At 47.4% G+C, this 23,487-nt stretch overlaps 1 protein-coding gene across 5 annotated transcripts in view; it reads right to left on the reverse strand.

Annotated features, from left to right (window-relative positions):
* The window catches only part of CUL2 (cullin 2), a 267,865-nt gene that overhangs the window by 5,804 nt on the left and 238,574 nt on the right, over nucleotides 1-23,487 (reverse strand). For 4 of the 5 annotated variants that reach the window (XM_063922125.1, XM_063922123.1, XM_063922126.1 and 1 more), the window contains 2 exons: nucleotides 10,003-10,065; nucleotides 9,126-9,242 (listed from right to left, as the gene is read on the reverse strand). In XM_063922125.1, the coding sequence (XP_063778195.1) occupies nucleotides 9,126-9,242; nucleotides 10,003-10,065 (180 nt within the window). The remainder of the gene's footprint in view (nucleotides 1-9,125; nucleotides 9,243-10,002; nucleotides 10,066-23,487) is intronic. The other variant, XM_063922127.1, reaches the window with a different exon arrangement.

Here is a 23,487-nt window from a genome sequence, read left to right on the forward strand (position 1 = left end):
CTTTGTGATGTATAGTTCTTACCCTTATAGTGCCTACCCCACGCATATTTGTAAGACAGATAAGCAAAAAACGGTAACTCCTGATATTCACAAAGGTTTTTTGTTATTTTTTTTAAAGATATAGGAAGATAATGGAGTATAATGTTGAAATCCAGTAACTCTAATCCATGAAGCAGGCTTCAGGGGCCCCACAGACATTTCCCTCCGTAAAAGCAGCAGGGTAGGGATTGGAACATACTTAAATAGAATGAAATTGGGCCATCACATGTTCCATCATGCACATTAATACATCAAATCTTAGAACAGGCTTCTCATTTGTATTGTAGTCAGTGGCAGGAACCAGCTTCCAAATGTTATGATGCGATCACAATGCTGCAGCACACACAAGAAAACACCACCTGCCTCTATTATATTATATCAAATTTCAATTCATTGTACACACTGCCAATAGACTTTGCCAGTGCATTCATAGTCTGTGGTACAGATATTACATGATCATACAATGCACTGAATCATGGTGGTACAGTTAGATGAGAGTGGTATTCATGTGACCGGCGGTCAGCAGACCGACGGTCACATGACCTCCCCCCAAATCCCGCCCCCTCACTATCCCGACGGTCGGCATGCCAACCAACAGGGACTATTTCCACTCGTGGGTGTCAACGACACCCATAGAGTGGGAACAGAAGCGGTCGCCTCCGAGCCCGCAAGGGGCTTGCTGCACTCGCCCCTCCCCGCCGGGTTCCCGGCGTCGGTATGATCGTCGGTCAGCCATACCACACCCTTAGAAGATGATGATGAGACATTATATTCACACCGCTGTCCTCTATGTCTGTGGATTTTGACCTTGTCCTCTTACAGCCCACAGGGTGGTGTGTTATCAGGAGCACAAGCTGACACACACAGGAAATCGCCAGTAACATCGGGCACCTGGGCAGATATGGTCGTTAGCAGAAACCGGTGTAACGGAGAACTATAATGTGACCCAAGATATCGGTATATTATCTGTCATTATCAGAGATGCAAGAGTACCACTTTCTGACTAACAGGCGCTAGTTATGGTTAAAGTGGTACAAGCACTGACAGGAGAGGGCCTGAGTATGCTGGGGACAGGCAGATATTTTGTGGATTGAACTAACAGTTAATTCAGCTGCATTTTCAGGATTAAAACGCAGACATTACTCATTTTGATATCACAGTCTGTGCTAATGGATATGCTGCACTCTCATATCTGACAATTGTTTACCCCACAAAATGGCTGCAGTGACCTGTGTAGGCAACCAATGTTCATGAACTTCGGAAGCATACAAGGAACAGATTTACATTTCTGCTGAAATGGAGAATAATTCAAAGTCAGTAACCGACAAGGTACAATATTGTTTGAAGTGACTTTGGGGTCTATTCATGAAGCAGTGAAAAGAATAGAGAAAAGGACCAGTAGAGAAGTTGCCCATGGCAAACAATCCGCTTTGAAGGAAGCTTTTATCAAGTACATTCTATAAAATGTAAGGGAGATGCTGATTGGTTCCCATGGGCAACTAATCCAATGGTCTATTTCTCCACTGTTTTCACTGCTTCATGAATAAACCCCAATGTCTGACTGAAATAAGTTCATGGAAGCCTCCTACTTTGTATCATGCAGAGATGCACGCGACACCACAAATGTTCTACATCAGTGACAGGGGCCTGACATCACTACTGTTTGGTTCTTGGTGGGTGGAGCAGGGTTTCCAATTCACCTCCATTCTCCTCCACACATAGGACACAGGCCCAGGCACGTGCAGCCTTGTCCTCCCTTACACAATCGCACACAGTTCCCTGTTCCCACAAGTGCAAGGAAATTTCCAAATATATGAGATATAACACAGAGACAGAAAACCTGCACCATTTTGAGAGCTCATTAGCCAAGAGAATTTCTAAGCAGGATCCAACATAAATAAAATGTCAACCTGTGTATGATAATAGGTGTCTCAGATTGGTCATCCCTTCACTGCCCTAGGAATTGGTGCACAAGGATAACACTTTATGCGTTTTCTTTCTTTTGTTGACAGACGGGGGCTGGGGGTAACCGCTGTATAAAATTAATGCAAAACTGACCAATTGAAATCCAGCAGTCTAATCACCATCTTGGTATTTTACATGCAAAACATACAAAGAGCCACATATGGGTTCATTATGATAAGACTATCAGACGGGATGCTGGCTGTCACAATATCGACGCCAGAATCCAGATATCTGTAATACCGACAGGGGAGAGGTAAGTATGTCCCCTCCTTACTCCTACCCCTTAAGCATCCCTTCTCGCAGCCTAACCCTAACCTCCCCCCTAGTGCCTAACCCTAACCGCTCCCGTGGTGGTGCCTAAACCTAAACCCCCCCCCTTCCCCGCAGCCAAACCTCTTAGTGCCTAAACCTAACACCACCACCCCCCCAGTGCCTAATCCTAACCATCCCCCTTAGTGCCTAAACCTAACACCCCAATGCAGTGCCTCCAGTAATGTTTCAAAACCAAATGTGTGCCTCCAATATTTGAAAAATGGACTGATAATACATATAATATGCATTCTACATCCCTGCTATTATGTGCCCTATTTTTACAATATTACTGCAATATAGGGATTTCTTTCTCAAATAATAGGGACACATTTTATTTTTTAATCAATGCACATTGATAAAGTTGGAGCTTAGTTTTGGAGCAACTGACATGTAGTAATTGGAATAAACGCCATGAAAAGGAAGTGCAAAACTCAATTTTTTCTTAACAGACAAATGAGAAATGGTCCGTGCATGATCATCAGGCCATTGCCCTCTTTCATAGTTATTCCTGTATGTGTTACAGCTGTGCAGCTGCCCTGTACATAGAACCAATTGCCGTGACAGTGGGGGAACCCTACCCCCCCACCCCACAAAAAAAAAAAAAAGTTGAAAAGACATTTCCACAAAAATCAGATTTTTTTTTATACTGTATTAACTAAAGCACACAAAGCTAGCTCAGAACTTGGCCACATTTATCTGTCTCTTACAAATCCTATACCAGCCACATGTTCATGATATATTTTCTCTAGAATGCTGACCACAGGCTGTTTTTTTAAAAAATGTTCTCTAAAGCAATAATGTGCACTAAGTAATGTCACAGGACAGGACTCTAGCTAGTTAGAATAGGAGAACTAAGTACGACATTCAATTATACCTCTGACTGAAGACAGCCTCTTGATTCTATTACATAACAGCAAAAAAACAGTGAAGAGACTTGTCTTATAATGACGGAAATGGAAAAATAAGATTTTACTCACCGGTAAATCTATTTCTCGTAGTCCGTAGTGGATGCTGGGGACTCCGTAAGGACCATGGGGAATAGACGGGCTCCGCAGGAGACTGGGCACTCTAAGAAAGATTTAGTACTACTGGTGTGCACTGGCTCCCCCTCTATGCCCCTCCTCCAGACCTCAGTTAAAAAAACTGTGCCCGGAAGAGCTGACATTACAAGGAAAGGATTTTGGAATCCAGGGTAAGACTCATACCAGCCACACCAATCACACCGTATAACTTGTGATAAACTTACCCAGTTAACAGTATGAACAAACAACAGAGCATCAACCAATAGATGCCACATAACATAACCCTAATTAAGCAATAACTATATACACGTATTGCAGAAAGTCCGCACTTGGGACGGGCGCCCAGCATCCACTACGGACTACGAGAAATAGATTTACCGGTGAGTAAAATCTTATTTTCTCTAACGTCCTAGTGGATGCTGGGGACTCCGTAAGGACCATGGGGATTATACCAAAGCTCCCAAACGGGCGGGAGAGTGCGGATGACTCTGCAGCACCAAATGGGCAAACACAAGGTCCTCCTCAGCCAGGGTATCAAACTTGTAGAATTTTGGAAATGTGTTTGAACCCGACCAAGTAACAGCTCGGCAAAGCTGTAATGCCGAGACCCCTCGGGCAGCCGCCCAAAAGAGCCCACCTTCCTTGTGGAATGGGCTTTCACTGATTTTGGATGCGGCAATCCAGCCGCAGAATGAGCCTGCTGAATCGTGTTACAGATCCAGCGAGCAATAGTTTGCTTTGAAGCAGGAACACTCAGTTTGTTGGATGCATACAGGATAAACAGCGAGTCAATCTTCCTGACTCCAGCCGTTCTGGTTACATAAATCTTCAAAGCCCGGACTACGTCAAGCAACTTGGAATCCTCCAAGTCACAAGTAGCCGCAGGCACCACAATAGGTTGGTTCAAATGAAAAGATGACACCACCATTGGCAGAAATTGCGGACGAGTCAGCAATTCTGCCCTGTCCATCTGGAAAACCAGATAGGGGCTTTTACATGACAAAGCCGCCAATTCTGACACACGCCTAGCCGAAGCTAAGGCCAACAGCATGACCACTTTTCACGTGAGATACTTTAGCTCCACGGTCTTAAGTGGCTCACACCAGTGGGATTTCAGGAAACTCAACACCACGTTAAGATCCCAAGGTGCCACAAAAGGTGGCTGAATATGCAGCACTCCCTTAACAAACGTCTGAACCTCAGGCAGTGAAGCCAGTTCTTTTTGGAAGAAAATAGATAGGGCCGAAATCTGGACCTTTATGGACCCTAATTTTAGGCCCATAGTCACTCCTGACTGTAGGAAGTGCAGGAATCGACCCAGCTGGAATTATTCTGTAGGGCCTTCCTGGCCTCACACCAAGCAACATATTTTCGCCATATACGGTGATAATGCTTTGCTGTCACGTCCTTCCTAGCCTTTATCAGCGTAGGAATAACTTCATCCGTAATGCCTTTTTCCGCTAGGATCCGGCGTTCAACCGCCATGCCGTCAAACGCAGCCGCGGTAAGTCTTGGAACAGACAGGGCCCTTGTTGCAACAGGTCCTGTCTGAGAGGCAGAGGCCATGGGTCCTCTGTGAGCATTTCTTGCAGTTCCGGGTACCAAGTCCTTCATGGCCAATCCGGAACAATGAGTATTGTTCTCACTCCTCTTTTTCTTACAATTCTCAGCACCTTTGGTATGAGAGGAAGAGGAGGAAACACATAGACCGACTGGAACACCCACGGTGTTACTAGTGCATCCACAGCTAATGCCTGAGGGTCCCATGACCTGGCGCAATACCATTTTAGCTTTGTGTCGAGGCGGGACGCCATCATGTCCACCTGTAGCAGTTCCCGTCGATTTGCAATCTGCATGAAGACTTCTTGGTGAAGTCCCCTCTCCCGGGTGGAGGTCGTGCCTGCTGAGGAAGTCTGCTTCCCAGTTGTCCACTCCCGGAATGAACACTGCTGACAGTGTGCTTACGTGATTCTCCGCCTAGCGAAGAATTCTGGTGGCTTCTACCATCGCCACCCTGCTCCTCGTGCCGCCTTGGCGGTTTACATGAGCCACTGCGGTGATATTGTCTGACTGGATCAGAACCGGTTGGTCGCGAAGCAGGGTTTCCGCTTGACTTAGGGCGTTGTATATGGCCCTTAGTTCCAGGATATTGATGTGAAGGCAAGTCTCCTGCCTTGACCACAGCCCTTGGAAATTTCTTCCCTGTGTGACTGCCCCCCACCCTCGGAGGCTTGCATCCGTGGTCACCAGGACCCAGTCCTGAATGCCGAATCTGCGACCTACGAGAAGGTGAGCACTCTGCAGTCACCACAGGAGAGACACCCTTGCTCTGGGGAATAGGGTGATTAACCGATGCATCCGAAGATGTGATCCGGACCACTTGTCCAGTAAGTCCCATTGGAAGGTATGGAACCTGCCGAAGGGAATGGCCTCGTATGATGTCACCCTCCTTCCCAGGACTCGAGTGCAGTGATGCACTGACACCTGTTTTAGTTTTAATAGATTCCTGACCAGTGTCACGAGCTCCTGAGCTCTCTCTCTCGGGAGATAAACCCTTTTTCTGGTCTGTGTCTAGGATCATGCCTAGGAGAGGCAGATGAGCTGTAAGAACCAACTGCGACTTTGGAATATATAGAATCCAGCCGTGTTGCCGTTTCACTTCCGGAGAAAGCGATACGCTGTTCAGCAACTGCTCTCTTGATCTCGCTTTTATGAGGAGATCGTCCAAGTACGTGATAATAGTGATACCTTGCTTCCGCAGGAGCACCATCATTTCCGCAATTACCTTGGTGAATATTCGTGGAGAGACCAAACGGCAATGTTTGAAATTGGTAATGACCATCCCGTACCGCAATTCTGAGGTACGCCTGATGAGGTGGATAAATGGGGACATGAAGGAATGCTTCCTTTATGTCCCGAGTCACCATAAAATCTCCCCTTTTCAGGCTTGCAATCACCGCTCTTAGCGATCCCATCTTGAACCTGAACCCTTTCAGGTATATGTTCAGGGATTTTAAATTCAATATGGGTCCGACCGAACCGTCTGGTTTCGGGACTACAACATGGTCGAATAATAACCCCCTCCTTGTTGAAGGAGGGGAACCTTGACCACCACCTGTTGAAGATACAATTTATGAATTGCAGTTAACACTGTTTCCCTCTCGTGGGGGGAAACCGGCAGGGCGTCGGTGAGGGGGCATCTTCTCAAAGTCCAGCTTGTATCCCTGAGACACAAAATCTATTGCCCAGGGATCTAACAGGGAGTGAACCCACTTGTGGCTGAACTTACGAAGGCGTGCCCCCACCGGGCCTAGCTCCGCCTGTGGAGCCCCAGCGACATGCGGTGGATTTTTGTAGAAGCCGGGGAGGACTTCTGTTCCTGGGAACTAGCTGTGTTGTGCAGCTTCTTTCCTCTGCCCCCGCCTCTGGCAAGAAAGGACGCACCTCGGACTTTCTTGTTTCTTTATTCGAAAGGCTGCATTTGATAATGTTGTGCTTTCCTAGGCTGTGCAGGAATATAAGGCAAAATATCAGAATTACCAGCTATAGCTGTGGAGACCAGGTCCGAGAACCCTTCTCCACACAATCCTCAGCCTTCCACATGCCTCTTAAGTCGGCATCATCTGTCCATTGCATATTCCACAGGACACGTCAAGCAGAAATCGACATAGCTTTGACTCTAGGACCCAGTATAACTCATGTCTCTTTGGGCATGTTTAATAGATAGATAGATATATATATATATATATATATATATCTATCTATCACTTAAGACAGCATCTTTAATATATATATATATATATATTTCTATATATATATCTATATGCATACTAGGGTCTCAATCTCTGCTGATAAAGGTACCTGTCCACGCTGCCACAGCGCTATAAACCCATGCCGACACAATCGCCGGTCTGAGTAGTATACTAGAATGTGCACGCTATCTGCAGGATCCCTGAGAATAGCTAGTGCTACCTTCTGGGCAAACGGGACACCCTAGGGGAAGATTCCCATCACATCCTGGCCCTAGTAGGGAAAGGATACTGCTTGAGAATTTTTTTTTTGTGGGAAGCTGCAGTCTCTTGTCTGGAGTTTCCCGCTTTTTTTCCTCATGAGAGGAGGGAAATTTACCTCAGCTTTCTTCCCCTTAACATGTGTACCCTTGTGTCAGGGACAAATGAGTCATCAGTGATATGCAAATCATCTTTTATTACAATAATCATATATTGAATACTTTTCAGCCAACTTGGCTGTAACTTTGCATTATCGTAGTCGACACTGGAGTCAAACTCCGTGTCGATATCAGTGTTTATAATTTTGGATAGTGAGCATTGTGAGACTCTGAAGGTCTCTGTGACATAGGGACAGACAAGGGTAGATTTCCTGTCTGTTCTCTAATCTTTTGTGCAATAAATTCACCTCAGCTCTTACACATATCCAAACGGGTGTCGGCGTTGTCGACGGAGACACCCTCTCACACACATATTTGCTCTATCTCCTCCTTAGGGGAGCCTTTTACCTCAGACATGTCGACACACACGTACCGACACACCACACACACAGGAGATGCTCTATTTGAAGACAGTTCCCCCACAAGGCCCTTTGGAGAGACAGAGAGAGAGAGTATGCCAGCACACACCCCAGCGCTATATGACCCAGGAATCACACAGTAACTTAGTGTTAACCCAGTAGCTGCTGTATATATTGTTTTTTACGCCAAATTTATGTGCCCCTCCTCTCTTTTACACCCTCTCTATCGTGCAGGGGAGAGCCTGGGGAGCTTCCTCTCAGCGGATCTGTGGAGAGAAAATGGCGCTGGTGAGTGCTGAGGAAGAAGGCCCCGCCCCCTCAGCGGCGGGCTTCTCCCGCGATTTTGTGTAAAATTAATTGTGGGGGCTCATGCATATAACAGTGTCCAACTGTATATATGCTGCTTTTGCCAGGAGGTACTTAATTGCTGCCCAGGGCGCCCCCCCCTGCGCCCTGCACCCTACAGTGACCGGAGTGTGTGGGTGTAATGCGGGAGCAATGGCGCACAGCTGCAGTGCTGTGTGCTACCTCATGTGAAGACAGGAGTCTTCTGCCGCCGATTTCGATGTCTCCTTGCTTCTGCCGGCTTCTGTCTTCTGGCTCTGCGAGGGGGACGGCAGCGCGGCTCCGGGAACGGACGACAAGGTCAGGTCCTGTGTTCGATCCCTCTGGAGCTAATGGTGTCCAGTAGCCTAAGAAGCGCAACCTAGCCGCAGTTAGTAGGTTTGCTTCTCTCCCCTCAGTCCCTCGTAGCAGAGAGTCTGTTGCCAGCAGAAGCTCTCTGAAAATAAAAAACCTAACTAAAATACTTTATTAGCAAGCTCAGGAGAGCCCACTAAAAGCACCCAGCTCTGGCCGGGCACAGATTCTAACTGAGGTCTGGAGGAGGGGCATAGAGGGAGGAGCCAGTGCACACCAGTAGTACTAAATCTTTCTTAGAGTGCCCAGTCTCCTGCGGAGCCCGTCTATTCCCCATGGTCCTTACGGAGTCCCCAGCATCCACTAGGACGTTAGAGAAACATTGTTATGATCATAACTGTTCTGTTTACCAAACTGGCAGTAAGCCGTTTTATCCACCACAATATGGGAAATTGGAGTCTCCTAACTTGGGAACATCCCCCCAACCATTCAATGCTCCCCACCGTAGGACGTCAGAGGGGGTTCCTGTCCTGTCACATGGAAGAGCCAAGTGTATGCAGATGGGGTAAAGAAGACATGCTCCAGCACTGTATGCATGCACGTGTAGGAAAGACTCCTTACCTCCTGTATCAGTGCATTATGTCGCAGCACTTTGCGTGCTTTCATGATACGCACTATAGCAGCTTGAAGGTACATTTTTCTGTCTTCATCTACAGCACTTCGGGTCTGTTCCACTTCCTGAGGTTGGAAACAAAGTCAAACACACAAGTTAGTCTGCTCCCAATATAGATTTTAATCCTATACTACTGTAAAAAGAATTACTATGAACATGGGCATGGGCTGTGCTGTACAGATCACGTCTAGTATTCTGGGTCAGTCATTACTAAAGCACTCACACAGGGACTAACCCAATGATGTGGTATATAGATTAATGCAACACACTTCTCAGATATGGGCAATTCTACTCTGTCGTCATTCAGGCGTTCTCACTGTACATGCATTAGTTGTTCAAAATACCACTTACATCAGGTCACAAGAGGTCAGTATTCAACTTGTTCCCCAATACAGACACATTTATGGGCAATTGTGCACATTAGCATTCAGTTTCAATACATCCATAATAAAAAACAAAACAAAAACGAATATTAAATATGAATATTCTACACAAGTGCAAGACAGAAAATGTTCCAATCAATGAACATTCATATCCATTGACTGTAGAGCAATCTTTGTGACTCCAAGCCTCCACCCCCACACTCCCTTCTACAGTGCCAGAGTCCTGGAGCTAACCAGGGGCTTAACAGTCACAGCCCTGACTATACCCCCCGCTATAGGCTAAGAATCCATTTCAAAAATACCCTGAACACTGAGACCTTATAACATACTCTGTAATGGACTGCTATATATGATGTTATGTTCCCCCACTATGTGGTTATTTATCAGCCAATATAGTATAAAATACTATTATTTTCAATATAAAGAATACAAAGTGACCTACCAGAGAGAAGCTCCATTCTCCTCTCCAAAGCATAGACTCGTCAGCACACGTGGTTTGTGCCCCCTTGATGAGACGAAAGAAATTGAGAAGGAACAACTCCGACCCATGACCCCCTAAAACCCATTTATCACTGTTTCCTTACTGGCTTGGACAATAATTTTACACAACTAACAATGATATATACATATATATTTATTAAATATATAAAATATGTTCTATAGGAAGGTCTACTATAGTATACTTTAAGATTGGAAAAGTTCTTGGTCTTTACTTTCATTGGCTACTGCATAAAAGGGGCTGCAATAGTAGCTGTACCTACTGAACTCCGTACCAATGGCCCAATTACCACTTTCATTTATGTATTACACTGATCAACACTCTGTTATTAGCAATCATATTAGAGTTATTTTGGGGTAACTTTGTGATGCGGATTCCAGATAGATCAGTTTTGCTAGATTGGCTCTAATTAGTGAGATACACGGACTTGTATACAGAGAGGGAATATTCTGGAATGAGCGCAGAGTTTACACCTAGAACATTGGCATGTCTCACTTTCTAGAATGTTCCGGTAGATTCACATATGCATGGGTTACAGCTAAGCTCCCTACTAATTGAAGGCATCCAGTATCTCAAGAACTAGAGTCAATTCGAAAATATATAATATATATATTTTTTTAATTCTGCAACCTCGAAATAGCCTAAATTCATCCTAATATCCTGGCAACTAAACTTTTTTCTTTCAGTGGGCTGTGTTACATATAATTCTAAAGCCAAATAAGATGCAGTGATCAGAGATATATTTTTTGGGTCACTTTGTTTCCTACTTGGAAAAAACCTGTTACCGCCAATTCCTTCATTGCTTGATACCAACAAACACACCGTAAAATCAAAAACTAAGAAGTAAGCACTATCTAGTCGTGCTGGAAAAGACGACACCAATACTTTAAAATAAAAGGAGAGACTATTAGCAACTGATGTGGCGGTGTTCATTTGAGAAATCACCTGCACGCAGCGAAAATAGCTACTTTAGCTTTGGCTCATTCGTAAACTCTTTCAAATGTGGTCGTATGATTTTCTGTTTCACTATCTGCCAACGAGTTAATATAAAAATGATATGTAACTCACAAGTTATTTTTTAAATGTTTTCATGAGATCTCGCTGCTGTATTTACACCATATTCCAAGATGTGGATGTAGTGCCCTTATACTTTTAAGCAAAGATAAAAGGTAATAAAAACAAAATCCCAAGAGAACAGGTCACCCAAGCAGGGGTCATAGGCCAGAGCTTTCATAGAACTGGTGTTTCACCAGCAAAATAATACTACCGTGCGCCAGAGTCAGCTATAACTTTGGAGAAGGAGGATATGACTTAACTACTTCATATCATGTTAAATGAAAACACAAAGCAATGCAGGTAATGGAAGCTTACAGCTACAAAAAAAGGGAATCCTCAAAAAATGAAGGATAAAATAAGATTTTACACTTACCGGTAAATCTAATTCTCGTAGTCCGTAGAGGATGCTGGGACTCCGTAAGGACCATGGGGAATAGACGGGCTCCGCAGGAGACATGGGCACTTTAAGAAAGACTTTAGACTCTGGGTGTGCACTGGCTCCTCCCTCTATGCCCCTCCTCCAGACCTCAGTTAGAGAAACTGTGCCCAGAGTAGATGGACAGTACGAGGAAAGGATTTTTGTTAATCCAAGGGCAAGATTCATACCAGCCACACCAATCACACCGTTTAACTTGTGATAAACTACCCAGTTAACAGTATGAACAAACAACATTATCTCGGTCCAAACCGATGAACTATAATATAACCCTTATGTAAGCAATAACTATATACAAGTCTTGCAGAAGAAGTCCGCACTTGGGACGGGCGCCCAGCATCCTCTACGGACTACGAGAAATAGATTTACCGGTAAGTGTAAAATCTTATTTTCTCTAACGTCCTAGAGATGCTGGGACTCCGTAAGGACCATGGGGATTATACCAAAGCTCCCAAACGGGCGGGAGAGTGCGGATGACTCTGCAGCACCGATTGAGCAAACAGGAGGTCCTCCTCAGCTAGGGTATCAAACTTATAGAACCTTGCAAAGGTGTTTGATCCCGACCAAGTAGCTGCTCGGCACAACTGTAATGCCGAGACCCCTCGGGCAGCAGCCCAAGAAGAGCCCACCTTCCTAGTGGAATGGGCTTTAACCGATTTTGGCAATGGCAATCCTGCCGAAGAATGTGCTTGCTGAATCGTGTTACAGATCCAGCAAGCAATAGTCTGCTTTGAAGCAGGTGCGCCAACCTTATTGGCTGCATACAGGATAAACAGCACCTCTGTCTTCCTGACCCTAGCTGTTCTGGCCACATAAATCTTCAAAGCCCTGACCACATCAAGTGACTCGGAATCCTCCAAGTCTCGCGTAGCCACAGGCACGACAATAGGTTGGTTCATATGAAAAGATGAGACCACTTTAGGCAGGAATTGAGGACGAGTTCTCAATTCTGCCCTATCCACGTGAAAAACCAGATAGGGACTTTTATATGACAAAGCCGCTAATTCCGAAACACGCCTTGCAGAAGCTAAGGCCAACAACATGACCACCTTCCAAGTGAGATATTTCAACTCCACTGTTTTGAGTGGTTCAAACCAAGGTGACTTGAGGAAACTTAATACCACGTTAAGATCCCAAGGCGCCACCAGAGGTATAAAAGGAGGCTGAATATGCAGCACTCCCTTCACAAATGTCTGTACTTCAGGAAGAGAAGCCAATTCTTTTTGAAAGAAAATGGACAAGGCCGAAATTTGAACCTTTATGGATCCTAATTTTAGGCCCAAATTCACTGCTGTTTGAAGGAAGTGAAGTAAACGGCCCAAATGGAACTCCTCCGCAGGAGCAGTCCTGGCCTCACACCAAGAAACATATTTTCGCCATATGCGGTGATGTTTCGATGTCACGTCCTTCCTAGACTTAATCAGGGTAGGAATGACCTCCTCCGGAATACCTTTTTCCGCTAGGATCCGGCGTTCAACCGCCATGCCGTCAAACGCAGCCGCGGTAAGTCTGGGAACAGACAGGGCCCCTGTTGCAGCAGGTCCTGCCTTAGAGGAAGAGGCCACGGATCTTCTGTGAGCAACTCTTGCAGATCCCGATACCAAGTCCTTCGTGGCCAATCTGGAACAATGAGGATTGTTCTCACTCTTCTTTGCCTTATTATTCTCAACACCTTGGGTATGAGAGGCAAAGGAGGGAACACATAGACCGATCTGAACACCCATGGTGTCACCAGAGCGTCTACAGCTACCGCCTGAGGGTCTCTTGACCTGGCGCAATATCGCTTTAGCTTTTTGTTGAGACAGGACGCCATCATGTCTATCTGAGGCAGTCCCCACCGGCCAGCGATCTGTGCGAAGACTTCGTGATGAAGTCCCCACTCTCCCGGATGCAGGTCGTGTCTGCTGAGGAAGTCCGCTTCCCAGTTGTCCACCCCCGGGATGAACACTGCCGACAGTGCGCTTACATGATTCTCCGCCCAGCGAAGAATCCTGGTTGCTTCTGCCATGGCCACTCTGCTCCTTGTGCCGCCTTGGCGGTTTACATGAGCCACTGCTGTGACATTGTCCGACTGAATCAGAACCGGTTTGTCCCGAAGTAATGCCTCCGCTTGACGTAGGCCGTTGTATATGACCAGAGACCTTGGAAATTTCTTCCCAGTGTGACTGCTCCCCAACCTCGGAGGCTTGCGTCCGTGGTCACCAGGATCCAGTCCTGAATGCCGAACCTGCGGCCTTCCAGGAGGTGAGCACTGTGCAGCCACCACAGGAGAGATATCCTGGCTCTGGGAGACAGGGTGATCCTTTGATGCATTTGTAAATGAGACCCGGACCATTTGTCCAGTAGGTCCCATTGAAAAGTCCTTCTGAAATTGGTAATGACAGTCCTGTACCGCAAATCTCAGGAACGCCTGGTGAGGAAGAAAAATCGGAACATGAAGGTAAGCATCCTTTATGTCCAGGGAAACCATCCAATCCCCCCCTTCCAGGCTGGCGATGACCGCTCTGAGCGATTCCATCTTGAACTTGAACTTTTTCAAGTACAGGTTCAGGGATTTCAGATTCAAAATGGCTCTGACCGAACCGTCCGGTTTCGGAACCACAAACAGGGTTGAGTAATACCCCTTTCCTTGCTGGAGAAGAGGAACCTTGACTATCACCTGTTGCAGATATAATTTTTGAATTGCAGTTAACACTAACTCCCTTTCTGACGGAGAAGCTGGCAGAGCTGATTTGAAAAACCGGCGAGGAGGCATCTCTTCGAATTCCAGCCTGTATCCCTGAGAAACAATGTCTATTGCCCAGGGATCCACCTGCGAGTGAACCCAGACGTGGCTGAAAAATCGAAGACGTGCCCCCACTTGAGCTGACCCCCCCAGGGAAGCCCCAGCGTCATGCGGTGGATTTTGCAGACGTAGGGGGGGGGGGGGGGGGGGGGGCTTCTGCTCCTGGGAACTAGCTGTGTGCATCTTTTTTCCCTTGCCTTTACCTCTGGCAAGAAAGGACGATAATCGTACCTTTTTGCTTTTATTTGGACGAAAGGACTGCATTTGGTAATGAGGTGCCTTCTTAGTATGTTGTGGGGGAACATAAGGTAAAAAATTTGATTTACCAGCCGTAGCAGTAGAGACAAAGTCCGAGAGGCCTTCTCCAAACAACTCCTCCCCCTTGTAAGGCAACGACTCCATATGCCGCTTTGAGTCGGCATCCCCCGTCCACTGTCGGGTCCACAAGAGTCGCCTAGCAGAAAATAGACATAGCATTTATTCTGGAGCTTAGTAAACAAATGTCTCTTTGAGCATCCCTCATATATAACGCAGCATCCTTGGTATGCTCTAGGGTCATTAGAATGGTATCCTTATCTAGGGTCTCAATCTCCGTAGACAAGGAATCTGTCCATGCTGCGATAGCACTACAAACCCAGGCCGATGCCATAGCCGGCCTAACAATAGTACCAGAATGTGTGTAAATGTACTTTATGGTAACCTCCTGCTTACGATCCGCAGGATCCTTGAGGGTAGCAGTATCCTGGGAAGGCAGTGCCACCTTCTTGGATAAGCGTGTCAACGCCTTGTCTACTTTAGGTGAAGATTCCCATCGTATCCTGTCCTTTTGTGGGAAGGGATACGCCATAAGAATCCTTTTAGGAACTTGTAGTTTCCTGTCTGGAGATTCCCAAGCCTTTTCGCACAATTCGCTTAGGTCAAATGAGGACGGAAAGGTGATCTCAGGCTTTTTCTCTTTATACATGGGTACCCTCGTGTCAGGGACAGGGGGTTCCTCAGTAATATGCAAATCCTCTTTAATAGCAATGATAATGTAACTAATACCTTTAGCCACTTTTGGCTGTAATTTTGCATCCTCATAGTCGACACTGGAATCTGAATCCGTGTCGGTATCTGTGTCAGTGATCTGGGATAATGTGCGTTTCTGAGACCCAGAAGGTCCCGATGCCACTGGGACAGGCATGGTCTAACTACCTAACTGATCCCTAGCCTCAGTCTTGTCTAATCTCTTATGCAATAAAATAAGAATTTACTCACCGGTAATTCTATTTCTCGTAGTCCGTAGTGGATGCTGGGTACTCCGTAAGGACCATGGGGAATAGACGGGCTCCGCAGGAGACTGGGCACTCTAAAAGAAAGATTAGGTACTATCTGGTGTGCACTGGCTCCTCCCTCTATGCCCCTCCTCCAGACCTCAGTTAGGGAAACTGTGCCCGGAAGAGCTGACACTACAAGGAAAGGATTAGGAATCCAGGGTAAGACTCATACCAGCCACACCAATCACACCGTACAGCTCGTGATAACTATACCCAGTTAACAGTATGAATAACAACTGAGCCTCACTGAACAGATGGCTCATAACAATAACCCTTTAGTTAAGCAATAACTATATACAAATATTGCAGACAATCCGCACTTGGGACGGGCTCCCAGCATCCACTACGGACTACGAGAAATAGAATTACCGGTGAGTAAATTCTTATTTTCTCTAACGTCCTAGTGGATGCTGGGTACTCCGTAAGGACCATGGGGATTATACCAAAGCTCCCAAACGGGCGGGAGAGTGCGGATGACTTTGCAGCACCGAATGAGCAAACTCAAGGTCCTCCTCAGCCAGGGTATCAAACTTGTAGAATTTTGCAAACGACCAGGTAGCAGCTCGGCAAAGTTGTAATGCCGAGACCCCTTGGGCAGCCGCCCAAGAAGAGCCCCTTTCCTCGTGGAATGGGCATTTTATGATTTAGGATGCGGCAGTCCAGCCGCAGAATGTGCAAGGTGAATCGTGCTACAGATCCAGCGAGCAATAGTCTGCTTAGAAGCAGGAGCACCCAGCTTGTTGGGTGCATGCAGGAGAAACAGCGAGTCAGTATTTTCCGACTCTAGCCGTCCTGGAAACATAGATTTTCAGGGCCCGGACTACATCCAGCAACTTGGAAGCCTCCAAGTCCCGAGTAGCCGCAGGCACCACAATAGGTTGGTTCAAATGAAACGCTGATACCACCTTAGGGAGAAATTGGGGACGAGTCCTCAATTCTGCCCTGTCCCTATGGAAGATCAGATAAGGGCTTTCACACGACAAAGCCGCCAATTCTGACACACGCCTAGCCGAAGCCAAGGCCAAATATATATATATATATATACAGTGGCAAACGCAGGATTTGCATGGGGGGGTTTCCAGAACTGGGCGGAGCCAATCACGGGGGTGGGGACTGAGCTGACCCAGTATATGCTGGGTCCGTAAAACTAGTGTGTCTGTGTGTGTGTGTGTGTGTATATATATATATATATATATATATATATATATATATACACACACACACACACGCATAAATATACAGTATACATATATCTACACACACACACACACACACACACACACACACACATATATATACACACACATACATATACACGGGTGGTCTTCAGTATGCCGGCGGTCGGGCTCCCGGCGACCAGCATACCGGCGCCGGGAGCCTGACCGCCGGCATACCGACACTTATTCTACCTCGTGGGGGTCCACGACCCCCCTGGAGGGAGAATAGAATAGTGTGGAGCGCGTAGCGTGGCGAGCGCAGCGAGCCCGCAAGGGGCTCATTTGCGCTCGCCACACTGTTGGTAAGCCGGCGGCCGGCCTCCCGGCGCCGGTATGCTGGTCGCCGGGAGGCCGGCCGCCGGGAGATCGTAGTGAACCCATATACACATATACATAGCATATTAAACATGCATATATATATATATATATATATATATATATATACACACACACACACACACACACATACACAGTACACATATATATACACATGTATATATATATATATATCATATGTGTGTGTTTATATGTATGTATGTATGTGTATACATGTGTATATATGTAGGCACATGGATATATATGTACTATAATTAAAATAAAGTAAACTTTTATTGCACTTGCAAGTGCCACCAGGAAGACAGCAGGCTGCAGAGGACGCTAGACAGTCATTAATAATACTCATGCAGCTAAAAGTAAAAAAAAAAAAAAAAAAAAAAAAAAATTTTTTTTTTTTTTTTTTTTTTTAGTGGAGGGGGGTTTCTGGGTACTCGGAAACCCCCCCTGGGTGCGCCACTGATATATGACCACTTTCCACGTGAGATACTTCAACTCCACGTTCTGAAGTGGCTCAAAACAATGTGATTTTAGGAAATCCAACACTACGTTGAGATCCCAAGGTGCCACTAGAGGCACAAAAAGGGGGCTGAATATGCAGCACTCCCTTAACAACGTCTGAACTTCAGGCAGCGTCTTTCCTAGCCTTTAACAGCGTAGGAATCACTTCATCTGGAACGCCCTTTTCCGTTAGGATCCGGCGTTCAACCGCCAAGCCTTCAAACGCAGCCGCGGTAAGTCTTGGAACAGACAGGGCCCCTGCAGTAACAGGTCCTGTCTGAGAGACAGAGGCCATGGGTCCTCCGAGATCATTTCTTGTAGTTCCGGGTACCAAGTTCTTCTTGGCCAATCCGGAACTACAAGTATAGTTCTTACTCCTCTCTTACTTACTATCCTCAGTACCTTGGGTATGAGAGAAGGAGGAGGGAACACATAAACCGACTGGTACACCCACGGTGTCACTAGTGCGTCCACAGCTATCGCCTGAGGGTCTCTTGACCTGGCGCAATACTATTTTAGCTTTTGTTGAGGCGGGACGCCATCATGTCCACCTGTGGCCGTTCCCAATGGTTCACAATCTGCGTGAAGACTTCTGGATGAAGTCCCCACTCTCCCGGGTGGAGGTCGTGCCTGCTGAGGAAGTCTGCTTCCTAGTTTTCCACACCCGGAATGAACACTGCTGACAGTGTTAGCACGTGATACTCCGCCCATCGGAGAATCCTTGTGGCTTCTGCTAACGCCATCCTGCTTCTTGTGCCGCCTTGTCGGTTTACATGGGCGACAGCCGTGATGTTGTCTGACTGAATCAGCACCGGCTGGTTTTGAAGCAGGGGTTCTGCTTGCTTTAGGGCGTTGTAAATGGCCCTTAGGTCCAGAATATTTATGTGTAGGGAAGTCTCCTGACTCGATCATTGTCCTTGGAAGTTTCTTCCCTGAGTGACTGCTCCCCAACCTCGGAGGCTTGCATCCGTGGTCACCAGGACCCAGTCCTGAATGCCGAATCTGCGGCCCTCGAGAAGATGAGCACTCTGCAGCCACCAGAGCAGAGACACCCTGGCCCTCGGGGACAGGGTGATCAACCGATGCATCTGAAGATGCGATCCTCACTTGTCTAACAGGTCCCACTGAAAGTTCCTTGCAAGGAACCTGCCGAAGGAAATTGCTTCGAAAGAAGCTACCATCTTTTCCAGGATTCGTGTGCAATGATGCACAGACACCTGTTTTGGTTGCAGGAGGTCTGTGACCAGAGATGACAACTCCTTGGCCTTCTCCTCCAGGAGAAACACCTTCTACTGTTCTGTGTCCAGAAATATGCCCAATATCAGCAGACGCGTCGTAGGAACCAGCTGCGACTTTGGGATATTCAGAATCCAGCCGTACTGTTGTAGCACTTCCTGAGATAGTGCTACTCCGATCAACGACTGCTCCTTGGACCTCGCCTTTATAAGGAGATCGTCCAAGTACGGGATAATTATAACTCCCTTCTTTCGAAGGAGTATCATCATTTTGGCCATTACCTTGGAACACACCCTCGGTGCCGTGGACAGACCAATCGGCAACGACTGGAATTGGTAATGGCAGTTCTGTACCACAACTTGAGGTACTCCTGGTGAGGTGGGTAAATGGGGACATGTAGGTAAGCATCCATGATGTCCCGTGACACCATAATATCCCCCTCTTCCAGGCTTGCAAAACCCGCCCTGAGCGATTCTATTTTGAACTTGAACCTCCTTATATAAGTGTTCAAGGATTTCAATTTTAGAATGGGTCTCACCGAACCGTCTGGTTTCGGTATTACAAACATTGTGGAATAGTAACCTCGTCCCTGTTGAAGGAGAGGAACTTTGATTATCACCTGCTGGAGGTACAGCTTGTGAATTGCCGCCAGTACTACCTCCCTTTCCTTGGGAGTAGCAGGCAAGGCTGATTTGAGGTAACGGCGAGGGGGAGACGTCTCGAACTCCAGCTTGTATCCCTGAGATACCTGTAGAGCCCAGAGATCCACCTGTAAGCGAACCCACTGGTCGCTGAAGTTCCGGAGACGGGCCCCCACCGCACCTGGCTTTACCTGTGGAGCCCCAGCGTCATGCAGTGGACTTAGTGGAAGCAGGGGAGGATATTTGTTCCTGGGAACTGGCTGTCTGGTGCAGCTTTTTCCCTCTACCCCTGCCTCTGGGCAGAAAGTACGCGCCTCTGACCCGCTTGCCTTTCTGAGGCCGAAAGTACTGTACTTGATAATACGATGCTTTCTTAGGCTGTGAGGGGACCGACTTCCCAGCTGTTGCTGTGGATACGAGGTCCGAGAGACCGTCCCCAAACAATTCCTTACCCTTATAAGGCAAAACTTCCATGTGCCTTTTAGAATCAGCATCACCTGTCCACTGCCGAGTCCATAATACTCTCCTGGCAGAAATGGACAATGCATTAATTCTAGATGCCAGCCGGCAAATGTCCCTCTGTGCATCTCTCATATATAAGACTACGTCTTTAATATGCTCTATAGTTAGCAAAATAGTGTCCCTGCCAAGGGAATCAATGTTATCTGACAGGGAATCAGACCATGTTGCTGCAGCACTACACATCCATGCTGAAGCAATAGCAGGTCTCAGTATAGTACCTGAGTGTGTATACACAGACTTCAGGATAGCCTCCTGCTTTCTATCTGCAGGCTCCTTTAAGGCGGCCGTATCCTGAGACGGCAGTGCCACCTTTTTTGATAAGCGTGTGAGCGCTTTGTCCACCTTAGGGGATGTCTCCCAGCGTAACCTATCCGTTGGCGGGAAAGGGTACGCCATTAGTAACCGCTTAGAAATTACTAGTTTCTTATCTGGGGAACCCCACGCTTCTTCACACAATTCGTTTAACTCATCAGATGGGGGAAAAGTCACTGGCTGCTTTTTCTCCCCAAACATAATACCCTTTTTTGTGGTAACCGGGTTAATGTCAGAAATGTGCAACACATTTTTCATTGCCGTAATCATACATCGGATGGCCCTAGTGGATTGTATATTTGACTCATCCTCGTCGACACTGGAGTCAGACTCCGTGTCGACATCTGTGTCAGCCATCTGAGGTAGCGGGCGTTTTTGAGCCCCTGACGGCCTCTGAGATGCCTGGGCAGGCGCGGGCTGAGATGCCGGCTGTCCCAAAGCTGCGTCATCTAACCTTTTATGTAAAGAGTTGACACCGTTGGTTAATACCTTCCACATATCCATCCACTCTGGTGTCGACCCCGCAGGGGGTGACATCACATTTATCGGCACCTGCTCCGCCTCCACATAAGTCTCCTCATCAAACATGTCGACACAGCCGTACCGACACACCGCACACAGGGAATGCTCTGACTGAGGACAGGACCCCACAAAGTCCTTTGGGGAGACAGAGAGAGAGTATGCCAGCACACACCACAGCGCTATATAATCAGGGATTTACACTAACACAAAGTGATTTTTCCCTATAGCTGCTTTACATACAGTTTGCGCCTAAATTTAGTGCCCCCCCTCTCTTTTTTACCCTTTGAGCCTGGAAACTGCAGGGGAGAGCCTGGGGAGCTGTCTTCCAGCGGAGCTGTGAAGAGGAAATGGCGCCAGTGTGCTGAGGGAGATAGCCCCGCCCCCTTATCGGCGGACTTCTCCCGCTCTTATAGTAATATTATGGCAGGGGATTTTTGCACATATATAGTTTTTTAGACTATATTATGTGCTGTTTGCCAATGTAAGGTAATCTAATTGCAGCCCAGGGCGCCCCCCCCCCAGCACCCATCAGTGACTGGAGTATGTGGTGTACATAGGGAGCAATGGCGCACAGCTGCAGTGCTGTGCGCTACCTTAATGAAGACCGGAGTCTTCAGCCGCCGATTTCCAGGATGTTCTTCTTGCTTCTGGCTCTGCAAGGGGGACGGCAGCGCGGCTCCAGGACCGGACGACCGAGGCTGGGCCTGTGTTCGATCCCTCTGGAGCTAATGGTGTCCAGTAGCCTAGAAGCCCAAGCTTGCTGCAAGCAGGTAGGTTCGCTTCTCTCCCCTAAGTCCCTCGTAGCAGTGAGTCTGTTGCCAGCAGATCTCACTGAAAATAAAAAACCTAACAAATACTTTCTTTACTAGAAGCTCAGGAGAGCCCCTAGTGTGCAACCAGCTCGAGCCGGGCACAGATTCTAACTGAGGTCTGGAGGAGGGGCATAGAGGGAGGAGCCAGTGCACACCAGATAGTACCTAATCTTTCTTTTAGAGTGCCCAGTCTCCTGCGGAGCCCGTCTATTCCCCATGGTCCTTACGGAGTACCCAGCATCCACTAGGACGTCAGAGAAATTTACATTAGCATTCAAGACATTCCACATATTCATCCAGTCCGATGTCGGCGTTGCCGACGGCGACCTGACATTCATGCACTCCCCCCTCCTCCTTAGGCGAGCCTTCATCGTCAAACATGTCGACACACGCGTACCGACACACTCCACACACACAGGGAAACTCTTTTCTGAAGACAGGTTCCCCTTTAGGCCCTTTGGAAAGACAGAGAGAGAGTATGCCAGCACATACCCCACGCTATATGACCCCGGAGAAAAACACAGAATGTTTACCCAGTAGCGCTGCGGTAATGTATAATCGCCAATTATGTGCCCCTCCTCTACTTTAAAACCCTCTTTCACCGTGTGTCAAGCAGGGGAGAGTCCGGGGAGCTTCCTCTCAGCGGTGCTGTGGAGAGAAAATGGCGCTGGAGAGTGCTAAGGGAGAAGCCCCGCCCCCTCAGCGGCGGGCTTCTGTCCCGCTCAAACTTTGTAAAACATGGCGGGGGCTCTTTTATATACATGTACAGTGCCCACCTGTACATGTATATAGGTCATTTTGCCATAGGAGAGGTATTCATTGCTGCCCAGGGCGCCCCCCCTGCGCCCTACACCCTTACAGTGACCGGAGTGTGTGAGGTGTATGGGAGCAATGGCGCACAGCTGCAGTGCTGTGCGTTACCTCAGTGAAGCACCCGTAAGGCTTCTGCCGCCTCAGTGTCTTCTTTCTTCCGGCTCTGTGAGGAGAACGGCGGCGCGGCTCTGGGATGAACGCCCAGGACGAACCTGTGTTCCACTCCCTCTGGAGCTAATGGTGTCCAGTAGCCGAGAAGCATAGCCTATCATTTAAGTAGGTCTGCTCCTCTCTCCTCAGTCCCTCGATGCAGGGAGTCTGTTGCCAGCAGTGCTCCCTGAAAATAAGAAAAAACCTAACAAATATGCTTTCTTAGCAGGAAAATCAGGAGAGCTCCCTGCAGTGCACCCATCTCATCTGGGCACAGTCTAAAAACTGAGGTCTGGAGGAGGGGCATAGAGGGAGGAGCCAGTGCACACCCAGAGTCTAAAGTCTTTCTTAAAGTGCCCATGTCTCCTGCGGAGCCCGTCTATTCCCCATGGTCCTTACGGAGTCCCAGCATCCTCTAGGACGTTTGAGAAAAATAAATGGTGATGTTCTAAGCCTTGGAGAGTGATAAAGTGGAGATAGATAAAGTACCAGTCAATCAGCTCTAACTGTCATGTTACAGGCTGTGTTTGAAAAAATAAGATTTTACTTACCGGTTAATCTATTTCTCGTAGTCCGTAGTGGATGCTGGGGACTCCGTAAGGACCATGGGAATAGACGGGCTCCGCAGGAGACATGGGCACTTTAAGAAAGAATTTAGATTCTGGTGTGCTCTGGCTCCTCCCTCTATGTCCCTTCTCCAGACCTCAGTTAGAGAAACTGTGCCCGGAAGAGCTGACAGTACAAGGAAAGGATTTTGGAAATCCAGGGCAAGATTC

The sequence above is a fragment of the Pseudophryne corroboree genome, chromosome 5, assembly GCF_028390025.1.
Source record: "Pseudophryne corroboree isolate aPseCor3 chromosome 5, aPseCor3.hap2, whole genome shotgun sequence".
Taxonomy (NCBI): Eukaryota; Metazoa; Chordata; class Amphibia; order Anura; family Myobatrachidae; genus Pseudophryne; species Pseudophryne corroboree.